This window comes from Microchirus variegatus, assembly GCF_963457635.1.
Source record: "Microchirus variegatus genome assembly, chromosome: 1".
In the NCBI taxonomy this organism is placed as follows: domain Eukaryota; kingdom Metazoa; phylum Chordata; class Actinopteri; order Pleuronectiformes; family Soleidae; genus Microchirus; species Microchirus variegatus.
In genome coordinates this window covers 12,103,823-12,114,487 of record NC_139802.1, presented here as the reverse complement: position 1 = coordinate 12,114,487, position 10,665 = coordinate 12,103,823, and the positions used below count along the sequence as shown (strand labels likewise).

The 10,665-nt window shown below is 40.2% G+C and overlaps 1 protein-coding gene across 1 annotated transcript; it reads right to left on the bottom strand.

Annotated features, from left to right (window-relative positions):
- Positions 1-4,485: 4,485 nt before the first annotated feature.
- On the bottom strand, positions 4,486-5,424 carry ccka (cholecystokinin a; the record flags this gene model as incomplete). The annotated part of the gene is made up of 3 exons (XM_083895042.1): positions 4,486-4,625; positions 5,060-5,234; positions 5,347-5,424. 3 exons carry the CDS (start codon positions 5,422-5,424, stop codon positions 4,486-4,488), a joined length of 393 nt encoding a protein of 130 aa, XP_083751168.1.
- Between the last annotated feature and the right edge of the window lie 5,241 nt (positions 5,425-10,665).

Here is a 10,665-nt window from a genome sequence, read left to right as displayed (position 1 = left end):
TATTTAAGCATTATCAGCTTGTATTAGCTTCTTTTGTTACTTTAAACTGGTACTTGAAAGGAAGTGTTAATATTTTAGTGACCAAAGACTGTGCTGCTCTTAATAGGTTGACTGTAACATTTTGTGTTCAGTCTGCGTGACAATGCCAGAAATAGACTGGAAATAGACCACGCTTCAAAGAGTTTTAGAAAAAAGTATAGTTTAGTTTACTTAGATCAGCGGTCTCAAACTAAAATGACCTGTGGTCCACTTTTAGAGTCTGGTCTGTTTAGGAAGACGGAGGAAAAGAATTCAAACTTTTTGTGGAAATCGGCTGGTCAGATTAAAATTGAATCACCATTTATCAAAATAACGTTATTTTATAGAATTTTGATATGAAACAAGAGGTAGTTCACAATAATAATTAAAAAAATATATATATATATATGGTGTAAGGTTAATCTGTAAATAATGATGGGGGGGGGGGGTTTGAGACATGTGATTCAGATATTATAACAGGAACCCACATTTAAAGTATCTGACCGTGAGTGTTTGTGTCCTTTAATCAGCTTAGAGCTATATCCCCCACCTTTCATCACGGTAAACGTCAAGATGTTAGATGTGTTTAGATACAGTATGTAAAATGTATTTATATGATTTAATTTTTAAAAAAGACAGCTAAAATGATAAATGCACAAGAAATACTGTACAGCAGAAATTAATGTCCTCTACGGTTCGCAGCTGTGATTTAAAAGAGCCTAGTGTTCAGTTAGTCCGGATCATCTCGCCAGCAATGACCAGTTTGTCCTAGTCTCTCACAGCAGGACTGATGGTTACTGTTGCACCTGCTGTCGGAGCTTCAGTTGAAGTTTTAACAAAACCATCTCGCGTCCAATTGTAAACCATAAATAAGCTGTTTGTAAATCACTGCCACTCACCACGCAACCTTTCAGCTCCTAAATAAACGTCACACAGACTATTTTCATCGGTTTATCAGAGTTGTATCCAGGCAGCCACACATTTATTCACGCATTATTCTGCACCAGCCATACAGACCGATGTAAACAGACCGTGTGAGTTGGTCAGAACGAACCTGTTGACAGTTTGTGCCAAATGAATGAGTTTCGTTTTTGATGTAAGGCCCTCGCTGCCTTTTCAGTGTAATAATTAATGTAGTTTTAACAAACAGTTGAGGGTTTACAGGCCTCCTAATGTAAATATGAGCGTTAGTCTTGTGTGAATGTTTATTTATGTTGGGAACGTAAACTGGTTCTGAAATGTGTCCTAAGTGGAATTAGTTTGTTTGAAAGTGTCATTCATGGGTTTTGTGTTTCTGTTGCACTTTTGAGTTCCTGATGTCGTCTCCACAGCCCACGTGGAGAACAATTTTAATAATAATAATGAGTAATAATGTGGTCGTTATGGGTAAACAAACACAGGTCAAACAAAGATGCTCCTTCAGCAGCTTTAAAACAGGGACTCGCGGCTTCTAGCACTTTCTGTCACAGTTTAATTTTGGGTGAAAGGAAATCGCTGTTTTTACCACTGATGGTGAATTTTCATGTTGATTTTCTCTTTAATTTTTTTTACCATGTTGAATGTCGGTGCGATGTCGGTATGTGTGACACGTGGAGGTACGGCTTCTCCGAAACGATTAATGTGTGAATGTGTTAAGAGTGAATGTGAGTGTTAAAATGTTCATGTTTCACAACAAAGTGGATGATGATGATGGATGTCAACATTATGTCAAATGAAGAAATAAACATTAAGTCAAAGATGATTTTTCATGTAAATGCTTTCATTTTAATATAAATAGCGGAAAGACGGGTAATGCGATGGCAAGATGGAGTTCATCTAAACCCCACTTTCTCCTCTCTGTGCAGCTAAAATCTTTCCCCTGCTTTTTTTTATCTTCAGTGTGTTCCTCAGTGTCTCCACATGGGTGCAGTAGAGAGCCATGTCAGCTTTTCTCTCAGTCTGTGAAACCATGAGAAATATTTCAATGAAACCACCACAATATAATGCTGTATTTTATTAGCCAGCAAAGTAATTTGTCATTTCATGTGACACAGGTCAAGTCGCACTGGTCTGTCTGCCCTGATGCTGCTGTGTCTCTGTGGGTATGTGTTGCCTTTGTTAGTCTGTTCTAAGTGCAACAGTGTATATATGAGTCTCTTATGTAAAGATCCTCAGGTCACAGACAGACGGCAAATAAAACCCCTGTGTGCATCAGACACCAGGAAAACACCATATCAACAAATGATTTGAGCTGTGTGTTGGGTTTTTACAGTATCTTCTGTTAGTGCAGCGTGACGTCTATGTCCATCTACCACCGTACATGAGAGCCAGAAACATCCCTACTTACATCATCTCTAGATCATGAGTAAATTACAGTGTTTAATTCTCCCAAACCAAAGTGCAGATCCTCTCAGGCAGTGCCGTTTGACTGAATCTGAATAAAGCTGCAACTCTGTTAGGTGGAATTGAACGATTTTGAATAATTATCTAATTGCGGACAGGAATTGTGATTGCGATATGATTCGCGATATTCGAGGGAATGATAATCTGTCCATCTTTATTCTCATTTTCACTTGGAAAATAAAATATTTAAAAAGCCAATGAATCTAAATTCATATTTTGACAAATATGGCTTGAACAAATATTGCGCTTTCTGCGATTTGATAATTGCAGTAGGCAGTATTCGCGATTTCTATAAAATTTCAATTCATTGTTCAGCCCTACCTTATTTATGTGTCGGAGAACCGGGTTTAATTCCTTAACCTTCAGTTTCTCACTTTACTAGCATCACTTTTATGCTTCCCCCTTCCCATTAGTCGTGATTAAATTAACTGGACACAAAAACTGTACTGAGGAACACAGAGAGAGTCGTGAGGATCTAACTGTCTTTAAACTCATCTAACAATGGTTTAAATGTGACGCACATTTGTTTATAGTTAAAAGTTACACACTACAGGTTTAAATCTGTAACCGTGAGCCACATTAGTGCCACCTATCCATACATTAAAGTATACACCGACGACAGCCACTGTTTCTCTGATTGTAACGCTGCTTTGTGAAAATGAAAAGCTTGGGGATGATCACACCATCTGTTTCCTTCACACACCGTGGATTCATTATCTCAAAACAAATGCTTCTTCTTCTTTCTTTTCTTTTTTTTTGCTGAGGTCAAATAATGGAGCTTTATTTTGACAAGTTTAGAACATACAGACGTCACCTTTTGCATACATACACAATGGTCTTTCAAAATAGAACCCCCCCCCCCTTCCCCCTCTCTATTATATTCATTTCTACAGTATACGTGTAATCCTGATTTTTAAAGCCCATAAAGCAGTGATTGAAATGGCTCCTTGTGCTTTTTTCACACTGCACATCTTTAGCCCAGGGTTTCCTTCAGCAGACTTTAACTGTCTCCACGCTGAGACTTTACTGATATAGCTTCTGCTGGATATTTAATGCTACATTATTCTCTAAATGCACAGGGTTTTAGACAAAGTGTTGATTCTTGCTTAGCTTAATTTTGCCAAAGACATAGAAGGAGCTCATAAAAGTCCAACTAAAAGCCTCAGAAACATTCTGCACACTCCGGGAAACTAGACATTTCCACTTTAGATTAGTTCGTTTTTGACAGATTAATCTTTCACCCTGGGATTAGTACGCTATTGTTGGTGAGAATTACGCTTAATTATTATCATTCTGATTCTATTAGATGTTATTATTTGCACAATGTTGAGTCGTAAATACCATTTTGGTCTCATAAAGGACAAATCCAGTCTGGTAATTATGGCAGTGAATTGATTTTACTGTGTGGACAAACGATGACATAGTGTATTTCTCTGTATATAAACTTCTATTTCTGTCCACAACAAGAAAAAAAACATGAGCCACACTGTTGTGCTCAGTGAAATCTCCTATAGTTTATTTTTTGACACATACACATTGTTACTGTAAACACCAAATCTGTATTAATCCACTTCTGAAAATCCCCCCCCCCCCCCCTCCAAACAAACAAAAACAGTATTTATTTCTCTTTGAATAGCATGGTTTGAAAACTACAAGTCTGTTTTAGGCATGTACATACATATTTCTTTAGGAATAAAAGTATATATTTATCTTCTTGGCTAAACATTTGAATCATCAGGAGCTCGGGGTCAGAGCCTACTAAGAGATGGACTACTAACGCACAACTGGGTTTAACCTTTTCATAGAAATTCTTCACCATATCAAAAATACAGAATATTATCAGCCTTTTTCCATTCGGTTTAATGTTTAACTGCGGTGCTGTTGGAGCACTTTAGGGAAGTAGAGTGCAGGGCAGAGATTGCTTTGTGCCCTTTCGCTAAATGACTTTACTCTCTGTTTTATTGTTTGATGATGCACTGATATTAAGATGAAATCGGCCCTGGGTAAACGGTTAAGTGCAGTGTGAAAAGGGCTCTTTATGTTTGTGAGCTTTTTATTGGTGGGTTTGGGGCGGCTGCAGCTCCATTAGGAGGAGTATTCATACTCCTCTGCGCTGCGTCGCCCAAAGTCCATCCATCCCAGATAATCTCTGTCCTTTATCCTGTGGCTCGGGGACAAACCGCTGGCTCTGCTGGTGAGGGATGATCTGGTCTGGTAGGAAGAACCTGGAGGAGATGGAGAACGGGAGGAGAATGAGATTTATCTGATCCTATTCTGACTGTAGACTGTAAGACATGCTGACTTGTTCCGTTTCTTTTTTCCCTTTTTTATGTGTTTGAGAGACATCTGAGGTGACAAAGAGATTAGGAGACGAGGAGGGCGCGTGAAGGAGGGAAGGAAGCAAACACAAGTGGGAAAGGCGGAGGGAGGGAACAAGGATGGAGGTATGGAAAAATGAGGGGAGGAGTGGAGAAGCTTGGGGAGGGGAGGTGGGAAATAACAGATGGTGGGACTCAGGAACAGCACGAGGGAGCGCAGATTATAAAAGGATGCAAGTCAGCAGGAGAAAGAACACGATGCAGAGGAGTGAGCCCAGTGTAATATATATATATACGACTTTCACCATCTCCGGGACTCGGGGCTGCTCGTCGCTGCTCACCTTTCCTGGAGATGAGTCTGGCCAGCAGTTGGCTCAGGCTGTTCTTTGAGTCTGTGTCTTGGTTGTAGTTGGAGAGCCGCCCTGAGGGGGGCGCTGCAGCTGAACGAGCCAGGCGTGTGTGGTTGGGCGATGGGGGAGGTGGGCTGTCTGACATGAGAGCCTCAACCTCAGCTCTCTGTGACTCAATTAGAAAAAACATACATATATATATTATTATTATTATTATTAGGGTATTTTGTTTCTTTGCTAATACTAAAATTCTGAATTTGAGCATCTGTGTGTCTTACGGTGGACTGTGAGGACAGACTCAGAGAACCACTTGACAGAGCAGCCAGGAGAACACACACACAGATCCCCACATTCATGACTGGAGGTGGAGAGAGAAAAGAAGAGAATAGAAAATTAGACCACAAAGTCAAAATAAATCCACTGGTGGACTTCATTTTCCTTTTCTGATGATTTGTTCGCCGCTGTTTCTCCTCTGCCCTCTCTTCTCTTTCATTGCCTCCTGTCGGTTTGTTAAATTTTTGTGTCCGAGGGCCGGAACAATTGCAGGTGGTGGGGTCAGGACGCAGGAATCAATCATTTCACATTTATTGGAGTGTACTGGTGGAAACAGATTTACCTCTGATAGTTAACCTCAGGCGCACGCACACACACACACACACACACACACGCACACACACACACACACACACACACACACACACACACACACACACGCACACACACACACACACACACAGAGGGATGGTCGTAGGGTGTAGTTGTGATGACTTAGCATTTGCAGAATCCATAGGGAAACACACCAATTATCTCTAAATCTTCATTTTTCTTTGTGTGGCATTTATTTTAAAAGGGAAATCGAATGTTAATACACCAGTGAGTGAGCAAATTACACGAATGTCTCCTTTCTCTTTATTCACTCACTCACTCACATAAGAGATGTGTGATGTGCAAGTGAGTTGTTTGACACATTTGTTAACATTCAGGAATTCTTATTAATATATAGCGGTGTAATTATTTATCAATGAATGAGAATGAGAGTGAAAAACAGAGTTAGTTTCAAAATGTTAGATTCAGATTCAGATTTTACCCCTGAAGCCCCTCTCTCTCTTTCTCTGTCTGTTACTGTATTTCTATTACAACTTGATAGATAGATAGATAGATAGATAGACAGACAGACAGACAGACAGACAGACAGACAGACAGACAGACAGACAGACAGACAGACAGACAAGTTTCCTTTAGTTATAGTTTGCGATCGACAGTACAGCACAATGTAAATGAATTCTCTTTGGGAGTTGTTTCACCTGAAAGATCACTTTGTAATTTGGGCTATACAAAAATTTGATTAAAAAAAATAAATAAAAAAACAAGTATATACAGTAGACTTGTGTGTGGAGTCTATCTGTGTAGAATTAAAGGCTGTAGCTCGACACAACAGCGCCTCTGTATAATGTCTGTTTAAAGAGACACTGTGTGGTTGTTAATAGTCATTCTGTTGATGCTAATATAATTCCTGTTAGAAGCTGGTGATTGTCTCTCATTCATTATTCACTAGGCTGGTAATGGCGTGTTATTATATCGTGTGTGTGAAAGCCCTCTCCTCCTGCTGCTCCTCCTCCTCCTCTTCATCAAAGAGAGAGAAAAAAAATATTGTTTGTCTACCTACCCAAAAATGTTGTTTTTTTTGTCATTTTTATGTCTAAAAATATGTATATTTGCAGCTGGAGCACTTCATGTTCTGTTTCAGATGTTACATACTGTAATGTTCACGTAGTTGCAATTGATGGAAAGGGCAAAACTACACTTAAACACTCAAAACAGACTATTTAATAAAATAAAGTACTAATAAGTTCTGTTATAACAGACAAAAGCTCGTATCAGTTTAATACATATTTAAATCTTACCTGCAGTCATCGTTGGTTTGGACCAGGAGAAGCTGAGTCCTGTGTCGAGGCCGTGAGTGAATGAATGAGTGTAAGTGAGTGAGAGGAAGAGGGAGAGAGAACCTTACTTTATACTGACACACAGGAAGGAGGAGGAGTCTCACAAACTGATGCCACTGACGCAACAGAGGACACAAAGGTGCTCGCACAACACGCACACACACACACACACACACACACGCACACACTAAACCGGGATAGGTGTAGCCCTATATGAGAAGGTGAGAAAAGGTTTGGACAAAGGTGAGAGCTTCAACTGTGGCGCGCTCTCGCTACACCTACATCAGAAAGTTATAGTGGAACGAGCCCTGCAAACATAAATAAAAAGCGTGCACACAAACAAATGCACTCAAGCTGCGGTTTCTAGAAAGGAAGAAGAAGAAGCTGGAAGAGCTCTCGAGTGATACGTGTCTGAGCCTTTTAACGGACACAGACCCTCACAAATGCACATACTGGGGGGGTGCAACCAGCAACATGCAGCTGATGCAACCAGTGTGTGGTTCAGACAGAGTGAAGCAGGTTTTTTTTGTCTGAAAAAATGAGGCCAAAGATGAATCATTTTCAATCACCAAAAACAATGTGACTTCATTGTGAAGGTTGCATGAGGCACTGATTGATTGGTAGAGAGAGAGAGTGGTGATTGGAGTGGTCTTCAATGGGGCATGTTGGTGAAGGTACACAGTGGTGACGAGGAGGTATGGGGTTAAGGAGAGAAACATAAATACATATTTCAGGAAGAGGGAGGAGCATAGGGTGACCTATAAGAGTGGGGGTAGATTATATACTATGCAGAAGTTGCAATGTGAAGGAGAAAGGAGACTGTAAAGGTGATGCCAAGGGAGAACGTGGTGCAGTCTGTAGGATGACTTCGGGTAACCAGGAAGAGGAAGGCGGAGCCAAGGAATAAATGGTGGAAGCGGAAAAATGGAAGAATGTTGTGCACAGTTCAGGAAGAAGTTGCGATGCACTTCGAGAGGTAGTGAAGAGTGACCAAAGGCAGCTGGTCCAGGTGACATACGCACCTGTGGAGGTATGGAGATGTCCAATCTTGGAAAGCGAGAATATGTCTAAGGAGAATGGAGAAGAAGTAGTGGTGCCCGATCTTCAAGAACAAGGCTGATGTGCAGAACTGTAGTAATTACATATAGGTAAAAAGTGTGGGAAAGAGTTGAAGAAGATAAAAACCAAAGATGTGATTTTTGGTTGAAGAGAGTGCTGATGTGAAATGTGTCTTTGTGGATCCAGAGAAAGTTTACGATGGGGTACCAAGAGCAGAACTGTGGTATTGTATGTGGAAATCAGGAGTGGCAGAGAAGTATGTGAGGGTGGAAATAAAGCAAAAGGGGAGAAGATTGAGATCATTTGGTCACATGCAGGGATAGTGATTATATTGGACTAAGGATGTTGAAGATGGAGCTGCTCGGCAGGAGGAAAAGAGGAAGACCACACAGGAGGTTCAAGGATGTTGTGAAGGAGGACATGAGGACAGCTGGTGTAACAGAAGAGGACACAAGGGAGAGGGCAAGATGGATCTGCTGTGGTGAACCCTAATGGGAGAAGCCAAAAGAAGAAGAAGAAGGACCAGCAATATCTTATATTTTCCACTTTATCTATAGCCATTAGACAGAAGTTTGTAAACTGCTCCTGCACCAAAATCTATAGAGGAAAGTTAGTGTTTTAAACAAATTAGGACACCGGAGTTTCTGGTGACTCGTGGATGATAAAGTGGTAGAAGATGAATGGATGGAGACCGGCCTCATTCTCATCCAAATGCCAGCGAGTACAGCATTTGACAGACAGCAACTAAGACTTTTGCACATTACTGCATGTGTTCAGTGTTAATATCGTCCATCAGATCTTGTTGTTGATCATTTTATTTCAACAATGTTTTCCAATAACTGAAAAAAATAAAAATTTTACCAATCAGATGAACGATATTTCAACAAGAAAAACACACACTTGTTGAACACACTTCTGAACAGTTTTATTAAAAACCTTTATGCGGCTGCAAGGTCACAGGTATAAAAGCAGTATAAAAATCTGTGGGACCCCCGGTTGTGCTAGAAAGTGAAAGAAACAGCATGAGTGTGCTTATTTGACAAAGGCTAAAGGCATACATTAAAATATATAAGCCGCACATGTGCACAATAACGCATGTGGTAATGTAGTTGGTTTTTAAGAGGTTCATTAGAGCTGTTAGGACTAGCTTTTAACTCGGTGCCGCTGAAGCTTAAGCAGCTATTACTCAGCAACAATGCCATGTCATTTCAAGAGTTTCTATGTCAACCTTCAAGCCTCGGTGCCATTTGAGGGAGAAAATAGCTTTGATTATCTTCAGATTGTGCGGGGCGGTCGTGTTGAATGGGGACACACATCTGTGCCGCATTCACTTTCCAGAACGAGGCTCTTGTTCCTGCTGTGTCTACCTAAATATCGATTTGCTCGCGGAGGTTTGTCTGAATTATTTCAAATTCCTCACTAGTTCAGCTGCAGGCAAGGTCACAGGAAGAAAAAAAAGTACTTTTCACTTTTGTGTGGTAGAAAACCTGAAACTTTGCACTCAAAGCTGGCATTCTGATTTTTAATTAACAACATTTTTTCTTATGAATATTTTTTTATTTCCTTTTACTCTCTTTATCTCCTTTTACCACTATGTTGTCTTTAAGAATTTGTACTGATTTCTTTCTTCCTCAGTTTAATGTTTGTGTGTGTGTGTGTGTGCGTGCGCGGCGTCTTAAATCTCCATGTACCTTTGAAAAATGTGTGAAAAGTGCTTTATAAATGAAACTGCCCTGCAGGACTCAGACCCATATTAGCATAACTACAGTTTATATGTTCCTGTTTCACCATGAGCCCCGATCGGTCACAGTTATCTCTCATTATGATCTGCAGAGTTTGCATCGCTCAACTCTGCACATGCATCATTTGAACAGCAGGTTACCATAATGCATGTTAAAGCAGTATATTATGGTAATAGTTATAATAGGCGGTATAGCTTTTGCATATTAATAATATGGCACAATGTTTTGCTCATGTAACTGCTCATTATGACCATTATGAGCCATATAAATTATTTATTAGTATGGGTGTATTTGTGAGGACCAAAAAAACAATACAGATTGAGGACATTTTATGAAAGTGAGGACATTTTGGTTGGTCCTCACAATCTGTCACCCCTTAAAGGCAGTTTCTCCAGGGTTAAGACCTGATTTTAGGGTTAGAATTGAGTTTAGCCTTGGGTTAGGCATTTAGTTGTGATGGTTAAAGGTGCCATATGTAAGAATGTGGCCAAAAACGGTTACTACATTCAAATTCAAAATACCAAGGTCTTTTTAGTTTAGTTTTCTGACGTAGCTGCCAACCCGTGGTTGCTCGGCAGCTGAGACTCTACTGTCTGCAATGATTGGTAGACGGCGGTAGGTGGCGCCACATGCCAAAACATTATTTCAAAACATAAACATGATTTGCAGCAAAATATTTTTTTTAATGCAAATATGTTGGCTGTACTGTTGTTGGTGAGTTCAGTTTGTTATATGAATGTTATTCCTGAGTCTCTGTGACATATTAGGAGACAATACTTTGTCTATGAGTGTCCTCACTATGAATGCTGTGCAAACGTGTGTGTGTATGTGTGAGGGAGAGAGAGAAAGAGTC